The 21920-nt window shown below is 33.4% G+C and overlaps 1 protein-coding gene across 1 annotated transcript; it reads left to right on the forward strand.

Annotated features, from left to right (window-relative positions):
- The first annotated feature begins 12007 nt into the window (after positions 1–12007).
- LOC127847822 (multiple epidermal growth factor-like domains protein 11) lies at positions 12008–19938 on the forward strand. The gene is made up of 7 exons (XM_052380015.1): positions 12008–12124; positions 12544–12591; positions 14316–14441; positions 15858–15938; positions 18304–18476; positions 18829–18963; positions 19819–19938. Exons 1-7 carry the CDS (start codon positions 12103–12105, stop codon positions 19897–19899), a joined length of 666 nt encoding a protein of 221 aa, XP_052235975.1. The 5' UTR covers positions 12008–12102; the 3' UTR covers positions 19900–19938.
- Positions 19939–21920: the final 1982 nt, after the last annotated feature.

Below are 21920 nucleotides of genomic sequence, written 5' to 3' on the forward strand. Positions count from 1 at the left end.
ATGATGCGTTTGCCTTGCACATCATTTCATGAAATGAATGCGTTAGTCTTTCACACGTTTTAAAAAAAACTGCATGCGTTAGTCTTTCATACATTTAGATTAAATGAATGTGTTAGGCATTCACACATTTTCATCAAATGCCAACGTTAGTCTTTCACAAGTTTACATAAAATGCATGCGTTAGGCCTGCACACATTTTTACGAAAGGCATACGTTGATCTTTCACACCATTTCATGAAATGCCTGCGTTAGTTTTTGCACACATTTTAATTTAATGCATGCGTGAGTCTTGCAATCTCCAAATCGTGCTCCTTATCGACGCAGTGAGATGAGACAACGGAATATTAACATAATTGTTTCTTCGAATTTTCTAAAAATTAAAGCTACCAAGACGGGAATTTGTGTTTTACTGTTTATTAAACATATCGATCTGTTTCACATTTCCTTTGTTAAGAACCAAGAAAATTAACTATTTTTGCTAATATATGCTTTACCCATTCGTTAATATTGCAATCTTACAATAAGATTTCATTAAAAAAAATGTAAGACAACAAAATCTCATGAAAAGATGATTTTATACTTAACCCTTATAACGTTGTCGAAACAGCAACGTCACATTTAAGTATTGCCATTTTAATGCATTCCCAACCATTTGCAAACTGAAATGCATCCTCGCACTGTTTATCACGTTTTATTTTCTCGCGCAAAAGATATTTCAAAGATGTTCAGTTTATCAGTAAATAAAGTGTAAGATGAATATGAACATTAAACTCTTCTATTTTATTTTGAATAGTTATGCAATGTGCTTATTGTCAATAAATTGTCTATTAAAGAATGTTTATTTATACGTGTTAGTTTTTTGACCAATGCTCTAAGTATGAAGTTAGACAAACGTTTATTATAGCAAACACTAGAAGAAACTATAGCAGGATACATTAAATGATTAAAACTGGGAGCCCCGCCTTGGAATGGTAAATTCACAGATGTAAGGTTTTAACAGTTCAATATGTAAAAGACCCAAATACTGCCCTGATTATGTCGTCGTACGTGGTGCAGTAATTTATATCAACTGTTAGCTGGTTACCTCTCTTGATGCTTAAATGTTCGCATATTTATGAAACTTTGTCAGAACGTTAATACTATTATTTAGGCCTTAAAGCTCGGTAACGTGTGTTCAAAACACAAGTATTATAAAAAGAACGTTGTAACCAATCTGAAAGCCAAATGACACATGATGACACATAATGCCAATCGTTTATTTGTAATGTAAGGCCTTCAGCGTCCCTTAATATAAGCATACAAGGCATAAAACCATGTTTATGCCATATGTTGATATTTATTAATTGATTATGCAGATTTTAAAAGTAGTCAAATAGTAACACAGCGAGTAAATAGCACTTTTATAACTGAGGTAGTATTCACACTGTTCTACTTAATTATACTGTGTAACAATGGATACAGTGTTAAATAATTTTTTGAGCCAATAATGAACATCAATAATAAAAAGCTTCATATGACACACCAAGAATATAATATGGTAGCAATATTGTCTATTCAATATTCCTATTGTAAGATGCGATAATAATATTCACCAGTGGCTAAATGGTTTAATCTTTATAAAACTTGCTCAGATGTTTATCGTTACAATATCTAGGTCAAGTATGAATTCGGTTGATGCGTTTCAAAAATCTCGGTGACCTCAGTGACCTAGTCAAATATTAATAAAACACTTATTATTCTAGAATTTATTCGTTCTGAATGAATCTTGGTCAGATTGTTTATATTAGCAGTATCTAGAACCAATTATGACATCAGTTTGGTGTTGCAAAAAATAGGTCACCATGTCAAATTATATACAAATCACAATACTAGCGTACGAGCCCAATTTGTGGCTTCATGTTGATGGTCGAATCTAGAAAGTATCAGGCCATATTTAAGTCTGTTTTAAGTATGGTCAAATGTACACATTGAACGCAGACAACAAAATCTCATGAAAAGATGATTTTATACTTAACCCTTATAACGTTGTCGAAACAGCAACGTCACATTTAAGCATTGCCATTTTAATGCATTCCCAACCATTTGCAAACTGAAATGCATCCTCGCACTGTTTATCACGTTTTATTTTCTCGCGCAAAAGATATTTCAAAGATGTTCAGTTTATCAGTAAATAAAGTGTAAGATGAATATGAACATTAAACTCTTCTATTTTATTTTGAATAGTTATGCAATGTGCTTATTGTCAATAAATTGTCTATTAAAGACTGTTTATTTATACGTGTTAGTTTTTTGACCAATGCTCTAAGTGTGAAGTTAGACAAACGTTTATTATAGCAAACACTAGAAGAAACTATAGCAGGATACATTAAATGATTAAAACTGGGTGCCCCGCCTTGGAATGGTAAATTCACAGATGTAAGGTTTTAACAGTTCAATAGGTAAAAGACCCAAATACTGCCCTGATTATGTCGTCGTACGTGGTGCAGTAAGTTATATCAACTGTTAGCTGGTTACCTCTCTTGATGCTTAAATGTTCGCATATTTATGAAACTTTGTCAGAACGTTAATACTATTATTTAGGCCTTAAAGCTCGGTAACGTGTGTTCAAAACACAAGTATTATAAAAAGAACGTTGTAACCAATCTGAAAGCCAAATGACACATGATGACACATAATGCCAATCGTTTATTTGTAATGCAAGGCCTTCAGCGTCCCGTAATATAAGCATACAAGGCATAAAACCATGTTTATGCCATATGTTGATATTTATTAATTGATTATGCAGATTTTAAAAGTAGTCAAGTAGTAACACAGCGAGTAAATAGCACTTTTATAACTGAGGTAGTATTCACACTGTTCTACTTAATTATACTGTGTTACAATGGATACAGTGTTAAATAATTTTTTGAGCCAATAATAAACATCAATAATAAAAAGCTTCATATGACACACCAAGAATATAATATGGTAGCAATATTGTCTATTCAATATTCCTATTGTAAGATGCGATAATAATATTCACCAGTGGCTAAATGGTTTAATCTTTATAAAACTTGCTCAGATGTTTATCGTTACAATATCTAGGTCAAGTATGAATTCGGTTGATGCGTTTCAAAAACCTCGGTGACCTCAGTGACCTAGTCAACTATTAATAAAACACTTATTATTCTAGAATTTATTCCTTCTGAATGAATCTTGGTCAGATTGTTTATATTAGCAGTATCTAGAACCAATTATGACATCAGTTTGGTGTTGCAAAAAATAGGTCACCATGTCAAATTATATACAAATCACAATACTAGCGTACGAGCCCAATTTGTGGCTTCATGTTGATGGTCGAATCTAGAAAGTATCAGGCCATATTTAAGTCTGTTTTAAGTATGGTCAAATGTACACATTGAACGCAGACAACAAAATCTCATGAAAAGATGATTTTATACTTAACCCTTATAACGTTGTCGAAACAGCAACGTCACATTTAAGCATTGCCATTTTAATGCATTCCCAACCATTTGCAAACTGAAATGCATCCTCGCACTGTTTATCACGTTTTATTTTCTCGCGCAAAAGATATTTCAAAGATGTTCAGTTTATCAGTAAATAAAGTGTAAGATGAATATGAACATTAAACTCTTCTATTTTATTTTGAATAGTTATGCAATGTGCTTATTGTCAATAAATTGTCTATTAAAGACTGTTTATTTATACGTGTTAGTTTTTTGACCAATGCTCTTAGTGTGAAGTTAGACAAACGTTTATTATAGCAAACACTAGAAGAAACTATAGCAGGATACATTAAATGATTAAAACTGGGAGCCCCGCCTTGGAATGGTAAATTCACAGATGTAAGGTTTTAACAGTTCAATATGTAAAAGACCCAAATACTGCCCTGATTATGTCGTCGTACGTGGTGCAGTAATTTATATCAACTGTTAGCTGGTTACCTCTCTTGATGCTTAAATGTTCGCATATTTATGAAACTTTGTCAGAACGTTAATACTATTATTTAGGCCTTAAAGCTCGGTAACGTGTGTTCAAAACACAAGTATTATAAAAAGAACGTTGTAACCAATCTGAAAGCCAAATGACACATGATGACACATAATGCCAATCGTTTATTTGTAATGTAAGGCCTTCAGCGTCCCGTAATATAAGCATACAAGGCATAAAACCATGTTTATGCCATATGTTGATATTTATTAATTGATTATGCAGATTTTAAAAGTAGTCAAATAGTAACACAGCGAGTAAATAGCACTTTTATAACTGAGGTAGTATTCACACTGTTCTACTTAATTATACTGTGTAACAATGGATACAGTGTTAAATAATTTTTTGAGCCAATAATGAACATCAATAATAAAAAGCTTCATATGACACACCAAGAATATAATATGGTAGCAATATTGTCTATTCAATATTCCTATTGTAAGATGCGATAATAATATTCACCAGTGGCTAAATGGTTTAATCTTTATAAAACTTGCTCAGATGTTTATCGTTACAATATCTAGGTCAAGTATGAATTCGGTTGATGCGTTTCAAAAACCTCGGTGACCTCAGTGACCTAGTCAAATATTAATAAAACACTTATTATTCTAGAATTTATTCGTTCTGAATGAATCTTGGTCAGATTGTTTATATTAGCAGTATCTAGAACCAATTATGACATCAGTTTGGTGTTGCAAAAAATAGGTCACCATGTCAAATTATATACAAATCACAATACTAGCGTACGAGCCCAATTTGTGGCTTCATGTTGATGGTCGAATCTAGAAAGTATCAGGCCATATTTAAGTCTGTTTTAAGTATGGTCAAATGTACACATTGAACGCAGACAACAAAATCTCATGAAAAGATGATTTTATACTTAACCCTTATAACGTTGTCGAAACAGCAACGTCACATTTAAGCATTGCCATTTTAATGCATTCCCAACCATTTGCAAACTGAAATGCATCCTCGCACTGTTTATCACGTTTTATTTTCTCGCGCAAAAGATATTTCAAAGATGTTCAGTTTATCAGTAAATAAAGTGTAAGATGAATATGAACATTAAACTCTTCTATTTTATTTTGAATAGTTATGCAATGTGCTTATTGTCAATAAATTGTCTATTAAAGACTGTTTATTTATACGTGTTAGTTTTTTTACCAATGCTCTAAGTGTGAAGTTAGACAAACGTTTATTATAGCAAACACTAGAAGAAACTATAGCAGGATACATTAAATGATTAAAACTGGGAGCCCCGCCTTGGAATGGTAAATTCACAGATGTAAGGTTTTAACAGTTCAATAGGTAAAAGACCCAAATACTGCCCTGATTATGTCGTCGTACGTGGTGCAGTAAGTTATATCAACTGTTAGCTGGTTACCTCTCTTGATGCTTAAATGTTCGCATATTTATGAAACTTTGTCAGAACGTTAATACTATTATTTAGGCCTTAAAGCTCGGTAACGTGTGTTCAAAACACAAGTATTATAAAAAGAACGTTGTAACCAATCTGAAAGCCAAATGACACATGATGACACATAATGCCAATCGTTTATTTGTAATGCAAGGCCTTCAGCGTCCCGTAATATAAGCATACAAGGCATAAAACCATGTTTATGCCATATGTTGATATTTATTAATTGATTATGCAGATTTTAAAAGTAGTCAAGTAGTAACACAGCGAGTAAATAGCACTTTTATAACTGAGGTAGTATTCACACTGTTCTACTTAATTATACTGTGTTACAATGGATACAGTGTTAAATAATTTTTTGAGCCAATAATAAACATCAATAATAAAAAGCTTCATATGACACACCAAGAATATAATATGGTAGCAATATTGTCTATTCAATATTCCTATTGTAAGATGCGATAATAATATTCACCAGTGGCTAAATGGTTTAATCTTTATAAAACTTGCTCAGATGTTTATCGTTACAATATCTAGGTCAAGTATGAATTCGGTTGATGCGTTTCAAAAACCTCGGTGACCTCAGTGACCTAGTCAACTATTAATAAAACACTTATTATTCTAGAATTTATTCCTTCTGAATGAATCTTGGTCAGATTGTTTATATTAGCAGTATCTAGAACCAATTATGACATCAGTTTGGTGTTGCAAAAAATAGGTCACCATGTCAAATTATATACAAATCACAATACTAGCGTACGAGCCCAATTTGTGGCTTCATGTTGATGGTCGAATCTAGAAAGTATCAGGCCATATTTAAGTCTGTTTTAAGTATGGTCAAATGTACACATTGAACGCAGTTAAGGATCAAAATGACCCTCATGTTATGTTAACCGTTGTTGTAATGCATTTCCGGCATATTTTAAATGCAACTCGCCCGCAAACTAGGTGATGGTTATACGGACGTCTAACCTGATAATGTGCCTGCAGTTTCAATATTCATTTTGCATTATTCCAAGTTTTAGAACCAGAAAATAGACTCTCCAAATTGAATTCATCAATTAAACATGCAATGAATGTATGTCATAGACAACGGAATTTCAGATGATGTGATGACATTAAATGTATTCGAACAATTTAAGTTATTACATGCAACAAGCTTAAAATTTCTCTACGTTTGGCAGTTACATTAATTGTTAATATAAAATATTTACAATGAGTTCAAAAGCTTGCATTGGTGTTAGAATTATCTCAACATTTATTCACAACAATTTATGTGAGAATCATGTGTCGTGATCTCTTTAAATAGTTTCTTAAAGGGGCAGTCCAACAGATTTTGGCATCTATTGAAGCTTGTCATTAAATGCTTTAAATGCTTTATATCGATAAATTTAAACATTTGAAATAAAAATCTCCGGTAAAAAACAAGAATACAATTTAAAATCAAAGTACTGACAGTACTGGTGTGACGATGCTTTTGAGAGGATGGATATAACAGCATCAAGTTAAGTTTATCTACATCACCACAATCACCACAATTGTGTATGTTGGTACGAAACAAAAATTGGTACACAAATTTTGCGAAATAAATTGGGTACGAAAACAAATTTGGGTACGAAAAAAAATTTGGGAACAAAAAAATTGGGACCAACAAAAAATTGGGTACGAAAAAAAATTTGGGGATGAAAAAAAATTGGTATGAAAAAAATTGGCTACGAACAAAAATTGGGTACGAACAATTTTAGGTATGGAAAAAAAATTGGGGGGAACGCGAAAGTAGTACCTGTGGGGAACTTGACCCACAATCGCACATTATTGGCCCTTTCCGTCAAACATCAGATAAGTTCCTCGAAGGCAATAGTATGAATACACATTTCGGAAGCGGTAATGCGGTTCTACCTACGCGCGTCAAAATGTAAGCGAAATATGTACACAAGTCTGTCAAGAATGTTTGAATTAACGAAGAAAATCGTGTATTGATGTAAGTTTTTTGAAGAAATGTGCAGAAAATATATTAAACAAGAGCCGTGTTCGTGAAACACAATGCCCCCTGCTGCGCAGCTTTGAAGCCATATATTTTACCTTTGTACTTGAAGGATGACCTTGACCTTTCACCACTCAAAATGTGCAGCTCCATGAGATACGCATGCATGCCGAATATGGAGTTGCAATCTTCAATATTGCAAAATTTGACCTTTGACCTTGACCTTGAATGATGACCTTGACCTTTTACCAATCAATATGTGCAGCTCCATGAGATACGCATGCGCGTCAAATATCGAGTTGCTATCTTTAATATTGCAAAATTTGACCCTTGACCTTGACCTTGAAGGATGTCCTTGACCTTTCACCACTCAAAATGTGCAGCTCCATGTGATACGCATGCATGCCAAATATCGAGTTTATATCTTCAATATTGCAAATAGTGACCTTTGACCTTGAAGGATGACCTTGACCTTTTACCTCTCAAAATGTGCATCTTCATGAGATACGCATGCATGCCAAATATGGAGTTGTTATCTTCAATATTGCACAATTTGACCTTGACCTTGAAGGATCTTGACTTTTCACCACTCAAAATGTGCAGCTCCATGAGATATGCATGAATGCCAAATATCAAGTTGCTATCTTCAATATTACAAAATTTGACCTTTGATCTTGCCTTGAAGGATGACCTTGACCTTTTACCACTCAAAATGTGCAGCTAAATGAGATACACATGCATGCCAAATATCAAATTACTATCTTCAATATTGCAAAATTTAACCTTTGACCTTTGACCTTGAAGAATTACCTTTACCTTAACATTTTACCACTCAAAATGTGCAGCTCCATGAGATACACATGCATGCCAAATATCAAGTTTCTATCTTTTATATTGCAAAAGTAATGGGCAATGTTAAAGTTTTCGGACGGACGGACTGACGGACGGACAGACTGATGAAAAGACAGACGGGCAGTTCAAAAACTATATGCCACCCTTCAGAGGCATAAACAATTATGGCGAAAGTTAAAGATTTCGGACGGACGGACAGATGCCATATATTTGACCTTTGACCTTGAAGGATGACCTTGACCCTTCATCTTTCAAAATGTGCAGCTCCATGAGATACACATGCATGCCAGATATCAAGTTGCTATCTTCAATATTGAAAAGTGATAGCCAATGTTAAAGTTTTCGGACGGACGGACAGACGCCAGATATTTGACATTTTACCTTGAAGGATGACCTTGACCTTCACCTTTCACCACTCAAAATGTTCAGCTCAATGAGATACACATGCATGCTAAATATCAAGTTGCTATCTTCAATATTGAAAAAGTTATGGCCAATGTTAAAGTTTTCGGACAGACGGACAGACGCTTTATATTTGACATTTGACCTTGAAGGATGACCTTCACCTTCACCTTTCACAACTGAAAATGTGCAGCTTTATGAGATGCACATGTATGCCAAATATCAAGTCGCTATGTTTAATATTGAAAAAGTTATGGCCATTTAAGTTTTCGGACGGACGGACAGACTGACACACTGACTGACTGACGGACAGTTCAACTGCTATAGGCCACCCTACCGGGGGCATAAAAGCAATGGCGATATTTATCTCAGCCACATAATTGTTAATAGTTTGATATCACACAATGAAAGTGAAAGTAGAACTGTCAAAAATGACAACCTGTCAACGTGTTGTTTTTGCTGGCACAAGAGGGCGATTAAACTCAATGTGTTCACATTTTTTACCATAGGCTTTGTCAATGACATTTATAGTATGGGTAGCTTTGATATTATTAATTGCTATCATGTAACTGCATGATTGTGTATATGTTTACAATACACAAAGCATAAATAATGATATAAATATACTGATTGAGCTTATAATAATCTGAGAACTATAGCCAGGTCAATTAAGGACTTAAAATACAATGTTTTGTCCTAATTTCATGAAGAAATGACCATGCATGTCCTAGATTTCAAAATCAAGGCCCTGTTCTGACACATTGGTAACATTACCGTTAAACTGTTACCAGGCTTCTGAAATTAGTTTTGTTTGAACTATGTAAGGAAATCTTAATCAGGCACTGATTTTTATTGTTTTAAAACAGTCATAGATCAGTTTTGGCCTCTGGGTAATGACCAATTTTTGCTTATTTGTCACACCCTTAAAACATTCCACAGTTCTATAAAAGCAAATCTGGATTTAGGTGATCTTCATTGGTACATTTAAACTTTAGCTCTGTTACAAGAGTGCTGGTAAAGTCAAGTCACATATTTAAATCTAGGCCAAGTCAAAATCAAAGTGTCAAAGACAAGTGAAAGATGCGTTCATTAATTATTGTCCAGTTGTTTACTACTGCTGTGAGTTTTTATATAATATAACTGATGGACATCATGTGAGAGAAAATTCACATTATCATTGTATATCAGGTTTAGCGGCCTTTTAGATAACAAAGTTGGCTAGTTTTTAAATGTCGCTTCTGGGGATCAAACCTGTAGGGCTTTTAGGAAGATTCTGAAATGTTTCGATCCCTCGAGAGCAACCAAACCAAAAATTAAGTCAAATATTGCCGACTCGGTTTTTTGAGTCGGTTCATGAGAGATCATGGAGCTTGATTGGTCATTGTCGGCTCTGGTACTACTTACATGTACCCCGGGTACTCTTAAGTATACTTACATGTACCCCGGGTACTCTTAAGTATACTTACATGTACCCCAGGTACGGTAAATATACGTAAATGTACTCGGTCAATATTAGACTGTACCCGAGTTGTTTTCGCACCCAAAATCCGATGTCGTAAAACGCGCAACCGATTATCTTAAACAAACTTCTCTTAAAAAAACACTGCATCAACATGCTTTTTTAGTATGTGTTCCGATAATATAGAGGCCATTCTACAGAAAATTGACATAAATGTGTATATATAATTAATACAAAAAAAGTCGACAACGACTGATTTAGGGTTAAATTTCCCGGGTACAGTTTAGTTTATTTACCGTACCCGGGATACATGTACGTATGCTTAAGAGTACCCGGGGTACATGTACGTAGTGCCCGAGCCGACAATGAACAATCGAGCAATAATGGAAGGTGCAACATCTCTCACGCCCCCTAGCATCGCCTTTAGCAATATTAAATTCTCAACAGGAAAGTGCTGGAGTCATTGATCCCGAGGGACAAAAAAAAAGATTAATATTCGAAATAAATGATTTGATTAATGACAATTCTATTATTTGAGCCAGGTGACAGGAAAAGCGCAGTCCAATCAGTATCCAATTTAAAGTATTGTTATTGTAAGAAAACCGCTTTTAAGCAAACATATTTCAAGCGACTGCAGGCTGATCTAGATCCAAACTGGCCACAATCGCCTTAATGTCTCTTTTACTGTGACACAGTTCATTTAACTTTAAAATGATAAAAAGTACTTTCATAGAAGAAAGAGTACAAACCAGAGTTTGAAATCAATGTTGAATTTCAGGACAGCTTGGTGATCTGCAAATCCACGATAAAATGTTGATATCGGGTATCATAGTCATTCAATAAGTCGCAAAATGCTCGAATACAATTAATAAAGCAAAATGTGACTTAAATTGATAACTAAAAATACCAGTATGCCAGTTTGCCGTGTCAAGCTGTTACGATCCAGAAAGTCCTTCATTCAAATCGAGTATATACCCTTCGAATTTCATCTATTGTTGTCATAAGCGGAGATTTAGTGAATGAATAATTCATATACCCTAAATGACAGCTTCTAAATAGCGAAACAAGCCAATTTATGCTTCAAGAAAGTTTTGACACGAGATTCTCATGGTGGCGGCCATTGTTGAATGTTGAAACACGAACGACAACTCTGCTAGGCGAATGTAGAATACAGAAATCCCCGCTACAAGTCAAAATTTTCCAACAGAAGTGGGATATTATTGTTAAGTATTTGACTGTACCGCTGCTTTATAATATAAAAAAGCCCCAGATTAATTTTTGACACTTGAAGGTCTTTACAGCGGGGCTTTGGGTACCTAATCGTGCTTGTGCAAATATGCACTATGAATTCATACTGGGATTCCCAGTAATAATGTTTATATTTTAGTTTTTCACGATCAAACTTGGATAGAAACAATGTTTTATCAGTTATTTTAGTGTATTTTGCAATATTCTATATTAATATCCGCAGTATTTTGAGAAATAATCAATATTAAGGGGGATTTCTGGGGATTTCGGTGGATTTCTGGGGATTTCGGTAATTAGGGGAATTTCGGTATTTCTACGACTCGAGCATTATCTCAATCGGACTGGCTCGGTCTTTTACATAGGTCGCCATTGTGAAGATTTTTTTGATGGTATCATACCTTAGACGATGCTGAAACAGCATCGTCAAAAAGGAAAAAAGTAACCCTCAACAGGGCTCGAACCACTGACCCCTGGATTCCTGGAGTCCTAGAGTTAAAAGCCTCCCGCCTTGACCAATCGACCATCCACGCTCATGTTAAGAGCGGATGTATCTTTAAGCTATATAAGCAATTCTCGTAGTTTCTCAAAATATCGGATCGCGTCGATACGACGCTTTATCTGTTAAATGGCCACTTTAATGAGGTCAAAATCGAATCCGTTCAACTGCTGTCACGTAATAAAATATTTAATAGAACCGCTTATCAGTGACCTAAACGGTTTACGAATCGCAACAAAGAAACAAGGACCAAGATGATGAATATGTTTATAATGGGTAAGACAGATTTTATTAGTTACCTTGTTAGTTTTCTTGTAAGGTAAATCAATATTTTGTCTGATATGACCCATGTACAAATTCCGTTGTTTAAATGCTCACGATTAAACTGATGTCACAACCACAGACCTTATAAAACAATTACACGCGATCTAAGGTTACGATTGTGTTTTACTCGCAAATATAGTTTTTTGTTATTTTAAATCGAAATTCTTTTTAATGTTTCGTTGTTTATGTGCACGTTTATAATACATAACGACGTTAATAAATTAAATATTTTTGTAACGTTTTTGAATATTGAACTTAGTTGATATTTTTTGATTGGCTTCTGGTCATTTTTGTTTCATTTGTATTAACAGTTATGCAACGATATCCGCCATACGAATGCCGTAGCATACGATAAAAATTGCTTTTTGCAGTACTGGTGCTTGGTTCCTGTTGTACTTCCTTTGGGTTCTTTCTTGCAGGTAAGTACGGTTAACAAAAACGATGATAAAACCGTGTATACGAGAAAAGACGACTTGTTTTTGGAACATAACATAGTCCTAGGTTTCCTATGCTCAGAATATTATATGTAACACGTAGTTCAATGTGTATATTGTACGCAAAGTATCTTTAAGAAATATGCATTGCCCTGTCGGTCGTCTTTTAAGGTTGACTTAATTATGCTTATATGTTTTATATATGTAGAATATTATATATAATATTATATTATACATGTTTTTTATATGTTATAAACGAATATCATGTCTAAATTCTAGTTTATTTTTTATGAACTACGCAATATGTTTATTTAAAACCTCACAATATTCTTGTTTTAAAATCAAGTATTTTCGTAGCATCGATATTGTTAACTCATCATTTGCAACGGTTACATTCATGTGAATATACAAACTCGATTGCTTTCAATGCGATTTTATAGACTTAGCAAATGAAACATCTCTCAATAACGTTTATTTTAATTTTTATTTATATATAAAATTGTAAAATTCCTCTACCCTTAATAATATTTCCATATGTTTTTTAATAGAGCATTTCATTAATTTGTCAATAATTTATATATTCACGCCTCTTAGAATCACTGCGGTAAATCATATTACACTTAAGTGGGAAGTCCGAATAACCCGTGTTAAGTACACTTGCTTGTGCCTGTTACTGACAACTCCCCTACTTGAATCACAGTGTGGGGAAAGGCCGAATTAATTATTTCATCACCACTCATCAAACTAGTTAGGTTATCAGATGGGGAGTTTAAACTGATATCCTAGGTTTTATCGTAATACGGATTTGAATGAATACATTTTTATATAGTTATCGCTCCATCATCTCCAAACGCGTTATTAGTTGCCTAAGGATACCAAAAACCAACCATTGCTTTCATTTTTTGTCTTCATATGTTCACGTTGTCTCGCTAAAAACAGATTAATAATAAACTACTGCTTTAAATATGTAAAATGACGTCACAAAATGTAAACAACACATTCGGGATTTATCATTATGTTTGCGTCGATATTTATTTAATTTGCTCATTTAAAACATGTGATAAGAAAGATCTGATACTCGTTGTCAGAATACATGAATTTATTAAACTCGTCCAGGAAATTCGTTAGAAAGCTCGCGAAGGCTCGCTTACTAACATAATTCCTGAACTCGTTTAATAAAATATGGTATGATATGACAACTCGTGCCAGATCATATATACGTTGGGAATTTGTTCACAGTAAGGTATTTATCTCATTCATGTATTCAATCGATTCTATCGTACTTCAGAAAGTTGACATTTTAACCAATTTACTCTGAAATACTTTGACCATTTTTGTGGAATATTATTTTTTGTTCTGTTTTGTCGCTTGTCATTTGCAATGCAATTCCAGTAATCTGTCTTTGACCTTGAAGGTTTTTCTGACATTAACCATTATTGTAAAAGGCATTCTCCAACATTATATCCACATTTACATCTGTGTTTTTAAATTGTAAAACAACAGATACAATAATACCAAAGCTCGTAATACTAGCTTTACTACTACATTTTTTAAAAATTATTTCTGAAATAAATAATACGGGAAGCACACTTAACAAACAAAAAGACACGGAGCATTATTACATGTCACTACACGTCAATGCTGATACGTTTTTATATATAAAAAAATTGGTTTTGAAAGGTCACGTTAATTGCTATCTTATTTCATAGGCTCATGTGCAAACAACACTCAGTGTCAACACGGGGGTACCTGTCTTTATGCAACGAATCAACATTTTTTGAGGGTTTGCCAATGCAAACCCGAATACACAGGGCAACACTGTGAAGAAAGGCTTAGTAAGTAGGCCATTTATTAATATTGCAATGTGCGTTTGATGGCATATTATTTCAACATGTACACAAGATTTGCACACTTACCGTGTTGTGTATTGAAGACCATGTTTGACATTATATTACTTGCTAGCTACCATACCACGTTTGTATTGCGTAAAAGGTTAATAGGATCTCAAACATTATCGACACTTTACAACACAGTCATTGTACAACAATCTTAAGTACAGGTTTATGCTGTATGCCATTAAATGCAGATATCTAATTCAATGTGCAAATAAACTTGTGCAAATTTTCTTATTTTAAACCTTACAACAATGGTTCAAAGTCCACCAACCAATACATATGACATTCGTTTTTGGGATTAAATTTTACATAACGTTTTAAATAAGTTGTTCAAAAAATAGATGAAAACCTTTTGGACAAAAACGCTAGAACTGAATACAATAATTAAAACAATTTCTCACAACGTGCCATGAACAGAATTTTGCATAAAGTAACAGAAAAATTAACCCATTTATGTCTAGCTTCTAGAAAAAGGCATTGGCAAACAGCGTAGACCCAGATGAGACGCCGTATGATGCGGCGTCTCATCAGGGTCTGCGCTGTTTGCTTAAAGGAATATCTGTAAGAAATATTCTAAATATAGAAATAAATCTACTAGACATCACTTATTTTGGAAATAAAGTGATCCAATTTAGAAGGATGGGAGAGTCCACTAGGCATCAATGGGTTAATTATATTTGTATGCAGCCTACTTAGCACTCTATCAACCGCACTAACTAAGCTCCATATCAGTGGGCCATTATTGATGAACTGTTGAGCTCACTTTTCATGTTCATTTTAATAGTGATGGTGAGCTTATGTTCATAAACTGAATGTGCATTTATATAGATATTTGATTTGTGATTGTGTTATGTTGCAAATTATATATTCCTTGTATAAACATCTATGGCAGATGATTTGCAATATAATTTTTTAATTTTAAATATTTAAAACAACTTGGTAAAAATAGTTTCATACTACGACACAAGGTTAATCATATAACTTAAATTTCGTCTGCGCATAAATAATATTTTTTCAGTTTAGTGTATTACTTAAACTAAAAAACGAATGCATGTGTTTTTTCATAAAAAAATATTTATAAGTTACTAGCTGTAAATTTCAAAAAGTGTGGTCTATTTAACGACGTTTGCTGTTTAAAGATATGTACCTACATACGTCCGTTTGTATAAAGATTGATGAATGGGTGGGTGGATGGATTGATAGATCGATGGATTGAAGGAAAGATGGGTTATTGAATGGATGCATGGAAAAAAGATAGATGGATATTCGAATCCAATACAACTAGGGGTACTGGAGCTCAGGTACCATTGGGTTCCGTATAAACAACTAATTGAATCGTTTTTCTTCTGATTCTAGCACCAACAACCTCAACAAGCACAACACCAGCGCCAACGACGACAACGGTTGCGACGACAACAGAGTTACATATGTACACAGGTGAGCGTATGGGCCTTGCAACCAGTGTTTGAGGTTGATTCATATTCATTTCTTGATCGCCATGGTAGCAGTCCATATGGTCAATCGTGGATACTTGTGTTTCCTGAAAATGGGAAATTAATTTAACAGCAAGTGTGTGTTAATTTAATGTAGAATAAATATGTATGACATAATTTGATTTTTCAAACAACCAACCTTACGAAATATATTTAATTAACGACATAAATTACGTAAATAATTATAGATAAGCACATTTGTTCTAATACAAACGCACTTCAAGTACATCTGGTTTAGTAAACGTTGTATTTCAAGTACTTATTTCATCAAATATAATTAGAATTAAAATATTTACATCCGACATTAAGCCTATTTATTTGAACCTATTTATTTATTTTGTTTTAAGCTCGATTGCATAGAAAGCCGCATGTTTATTTGAAGCACTGTCGAGTCCGTTTCCCGGGACTAGAACCAGTACTTGGTGCCTATGGGGGAGATCTAAAAAAAACGCTACCACAAATGGGATCGAACCCGTGACCTCCCAGTCGCTAGGCGTACAGCATATCCATTATGCCGTGGCGACATAACTACTTTCAACATTGTTTTCCGATGTATATCTACTGATGATATTTTCGCCAATCACTTTAATTAAAAATGTTTATTTTAAGCGTAAGGAATGGTGTAAATGATAGACACGTGTATGGACCAACACAAATTGTAATTATGGAAATGTAACAGTTTAGTTTATAACGTTCTAAATTAATCATAGTATCGTGTCGAAGTTTCAAACTATCCTTTCACGAATTAATGATTGAGTCATTGATGTTGGAATAACATAGCAAGAGCACCGTACAACGGGTGCCACGCCCGGCTACAGGTGCAGTTTTGAATAAATGAAAGCTTGTCAGAATTATTTTTTTAAGGTCAGTGACCATGACCTTTTACCTAGTGACCCAAAAATGGGTTTGGCGTGTAGTACTCATTTTTCACAAACGGGTGTCTGTCTATACTTAATGAGTCTATTTTGTACAGTAAATTTGAACAGTTATTTTACAGTACTTCTGCTCCTTATTTGCTTATAAGTTGTCACTTCGTTCTTGCGTTTTTATACCCGGGTTAATGTCAACAAATCTGGCAGATGGAAACTTAAGAACAATGGACCATTACGCGTGCGTTATTGTGTTCATAACCATGTATACCGATGATAATAATATTTTCACCCCAGTAAGATAACTGTGTCAAATACTTACCCCTCCAAAACGTATTGCAATCTTTTGCGAGTAATTCAAAGAATTGAAGCTGTTAAATAACGACTGATGAACATACTTTTTTCATAGCTTATTGATTTTTATTTTATTACATTACAGGTTCATACTATAGTATCGGTAAATAGAATGCTCATGTTTGAACCATGATCGATATATATTTATTTATATATCCGGTCGTCAATGCACTATTTTTAATGTCTCCAAATGTTTGGGCACGTGTTCTTTTTTTAACATACTTTTCGAAACGAAAATATTGTTAAATGTCCGAAAACTTAAAATTAAATTATTACGGTAATCGTCATCAAACTTTTCCAAAATGTGTATGTATATAATACCTACGCCGAGTTTGAATCAGGAATCCGTTCATCCAAAACTAAGTAATCAGTTGACATATTTAATTAAACGTTGTTACAATGATATATGCTACATTTATCAATCGATTTTTATACAACTCAGTCATAATGTTATAAAAGGTCAAGTGATCAATCATAGAAAAACCTCTTAAACACTTTAGATGCCACATGCATGACTTAATCTTTAGGAAACGTGGTCAAAATATTAATCTTTAAATTATTTATACCAATTTTAAATATTGGTCTCCTGCGTTCAGAAAGTAGGTTAGCAGATAAAATATTTTAAATAATATTAACTTATCTAGGGGCAACGTTTTTGACTAGACGTCGATGAAACATGGTTTATCCTTACAATTTCTACGCAAAGTTAGAACCTGGGTCAGATGCGTATAGAAAAACTAGACACCAGGTCAAATATAAAAAAGTTTCCAATCTAGGACAACACTCATGACTTGATTAATCTTAATCAGAATGTTTATCTTAACAATATTTAAGCCATACTCTAACCATGTTCAAGTGTGGTCAAAACTAGACCATCTTGCATGTCTTAAACTATATATAACTAAATTTATAAATGTGTTTCCCGAAGAAAAAAAGAGTATTAAAGGAATGTGATAAAACAATTATTCTCCATGTTGAACTGTATTATTCTTTCCAAATTTAATAAGATTATTATTATATGTCACAGTTTGGTATGCATCTTTTGTGTGAGATACCCTGACACAAATCAGTCCTTTTAACCCATAGATGCGCTTACATGCTCGAAGTACAATACGGTCCTGGCCATAGCGGACGGATTCATATCCCACAATGACCATGCGGCGGCGTGTCCGGGTTCCGGTAACCATGCGACACCGGAAGCACTTGTTATGGACTACTGTCAAGTGCAACATCCAAGCGAATGGGCACCCGACCACAAGGTTTAAAAATTTAAATGAACATTTATATGTTTAAGAAAATCATAAGTAAATACAAGCCAATGAATGATTGAGTTGAGGATTTGGGTTAATACCTGTTATTGTAATACCAAAAAAACACTTTTGATTTAAGTTATCTTATTGATTTATTGCTTACTAACGCTTAAGCTTACAATCGAATTGCTGATAGTAAGCTGGTTCTGGACTTATGCCGAGATTAAAATGTACATACATTTATACCAGGACGTTAGCTTTGAAAATTCCAATATATTTGATAGGGAATTAAAAAAAAAACTGGCAATTTTGTATGGACCAATATGAAACCATTTTTTAAAAGTTATACACATTATTTCAGGTCATGACACATTGTTCGGCTGTTCCAATGTACACGCCTGTAATAGAGATTACTGCAGAGACAAACTCATATTCATCCATTACGTCGTTGTCGGGGATTTTTCTCGGTTGTCTTCATGCACCCGAGGGGTTCAAGGTTCTTTTTGGTGTTTTAGTTTTATTCGAAGCCAGCTTAAGAATATGTTCACACGTATTTAGTTTCAAGTGCAATATCATTTTGTGTGCAATTATTTGTTGATATTGATTTTTTCTATATAGAGAGGATAAACCGATGTCATTACACAAATCATTTTATGATGTAATAAAGCATAAATACAATCGATTCTAGTGCATATATATTGATATTGTAACAAATTTAAGCTTCAAAATTGTGTTGTTTTCTTATGGCAAGGGGCTAATTGCAAAACAGTGAAACACTAAGTAAATGTACTAGACTACTCGGCGGACAACATCACATACACAAACATGAATACAACTGGCGTCATCGCCTTGGAAAGTTAATGCAACACATTTTTCATGTATCACCACGTCATTATACGGCAATACAATTTTTTCAGAACAAATGTGAAACGGCTCATAATAAATAAAAAAAATAATGCAACATATTATTGTATGCTTTCCGGTGATTTGTAGAGACATATCAGAGAAATAAAACTGATATTTCACTGTTGCAAATAGTGAAAAATAACAGTGTAAATTATCGATCATTTTCACTGTTTTACTGTGAAAAGGCGTCATTTTTTCGACGCAATGATGTCCTTATTCTAGCGAAATTATCCAGTAAAACTCTTTTACAATGTAAATAATAAACAGTGAAAAAAGCATAAAATAGAAAGAAAATGTGTGTAATTCGATAGAATATCGATTTTAGTTCACTCGTGATCATTAAATATATATTTTTTCTATGATCACTTATGAAATAAAATCTATATTCCACCGAATCCAACACATATCCTCTATATAATATAAACATAATACATGTGTTTTACAGATGGCTGTTCAGATGTGTGACTCGCCGCCAAAAATCATGCACGTGACCACAAGCGCCGACATGTTTTATACGATTAAATGAAGACTTTAGGTCCTGTCAGAAATAAAATTGTAAATCATATGTGTAATTTGTGATACAATCAGAATGGGCAATAATCCTGTTACACTATTGCATAAAGTATTAATGCAATGTCGTAAAATTTAGATTCATTGACATTCAAAACGATAGTTTCACTAAATCTACACCTCGATTCAAGTGTCGAATCGCCAATATGAAGGTATCGGAGATCGGAGACTGGAGCTATCTACATGTCGACTTCTCTTCATCCAATTTTTTTAAATTTAATTTCTGTTTGTAGTTCTCGGTTGCTTTGACGTTTTATAACTAGCCAATAGTAAAGTATGTTTTGAGTCGTTCTGATTCAACTGATTGTTTAAATGTGTTGATATTTAAGGCATTGGCATAAAGTGTCTTAACAAAATACGCATGTACCCAACTAAAAACAAACAACATATGTTCCCAAAATGTAAATAAAAAAGAAACTAAAAACAACAAATAGCGAAAATCATAGTATTACCGAATGAGGGACAAGAAAGTATAACAGTGTATATTCACTCAAATGTATAAGTTTGCCTTTATGGGTTTAGCAAAAATAAAGAACCAACAGAAAATTACATCTAGATCTAATTAAAACAAACATCAAAATTGGGAACATCCAAGAAAGGTTATGAGGTCAATGAGTCACAGTAAAGTAACACTCTTAATACACAATTTGACTTTTATAATAAGTGTAACTCCATAAAATCATGAGAAATTTTAGTCACCAAATACAAGCTTTGGATAATTGTATACAAATGATAAATCATACATTATAAATAATGAATACATAAATGATCACAAACATTAGTTCAATATAAAATGCAATTTCACACCTTTGCTATATCTTGCTTTACATACCATCGTTAAGGAGCACGGTGGCTATGAACTGTTTTTTGTCTATTTATGGTTAACATAAACATTATTATTTCTAGATTGCAAAGTTTATTATCTGTTACCTAGTTACCACTATAGAGGCTACATGTTTACGTACAGTCTTGATGAAACTTGGTAAAAATGTTTATCCTAATATTTCCAGGCATTTGGTGAATCTGGGTAACGTTTGTAAAAAAGGTAAATCTTAGAAACAACAGTGTGTGTGTGTGTGTGTGTGTGTGTGTGTGTGTGTGTGTGTGTGTGTGTGTGTGTGTGTGTGTGTGTGTGTGTGATATTCAATATGAATAAATATTTCACTATAACTCAACCAAGTAATAAACATTCCTCATCTGAGATAATTCCACTATACTTTCAATATAATACACATCAAGGATAAGAAATAGTAGCTAAATTGAATATTCAACATTCACATATTAATAAATAATAATATTATGTTACAATAGATAAACTGTAAGTTTAGTAGTTCATACCGTGATAAATATAATAATAATATAAATAATAAACATAAACATATACCCAAATAAAAACAAAACAAGAACAAAGCAAGAAAATGAATATTCATATAAACACCAATAATGTCTATCAAATATTCACGTTGTTAGACACATTAATAATATGCTGGCTAAATATGAAACTTGTTCAGATATTCATCATCACAACATCTAAGTCAAGTTTGAATCTTGGTCGAGTGTGTCCGGTCACCAGATTAAATCTTCGAAGCTCTCATTATTTATTAAAGTTGATTAGAATATTTATATTAACAATATATAGAAAACATTATATTAAAAGTCGAGTTTGGTATCATGTCAAATCGTATAAAAACCATAATTAGTGTCTATGATCAACATTTGTGTTTAAAAACGATGTAAATAGCCAAATCTTGACTATATAAAGGCCATTTTCAAATCTATGTCTAATAGGGTAAATAACGAAATCACCAGATCAAGTCTTCAGCACTTTGTAAACCTTGACAATTGCAGAATGATATCATTTCAATGTTAAGTTTAATGTTTTCTTACATTTCCAACTCGTTGTAAATACAGAGGTGAACGCTTAAGGGCCACAATGACCCTCGTTTTATGTTATTGTTTGTGTAAATGCATTTTCCT

Source organism: Dreissena polymorpha, chromosome 10, assembly GCF_020536995.1.
Source record: "Dreissena polymorpha isolate Duluth1 chromosome 10, UMN_Dpol_1.0, whole genome shotgun sequence".
Taxonomy (NCBI): Eukaryota; Metazoa; Mollusca; class Bivalvia; order Myida; family Dreissenidae; genus Dreissena; species Dreissena polymorpha.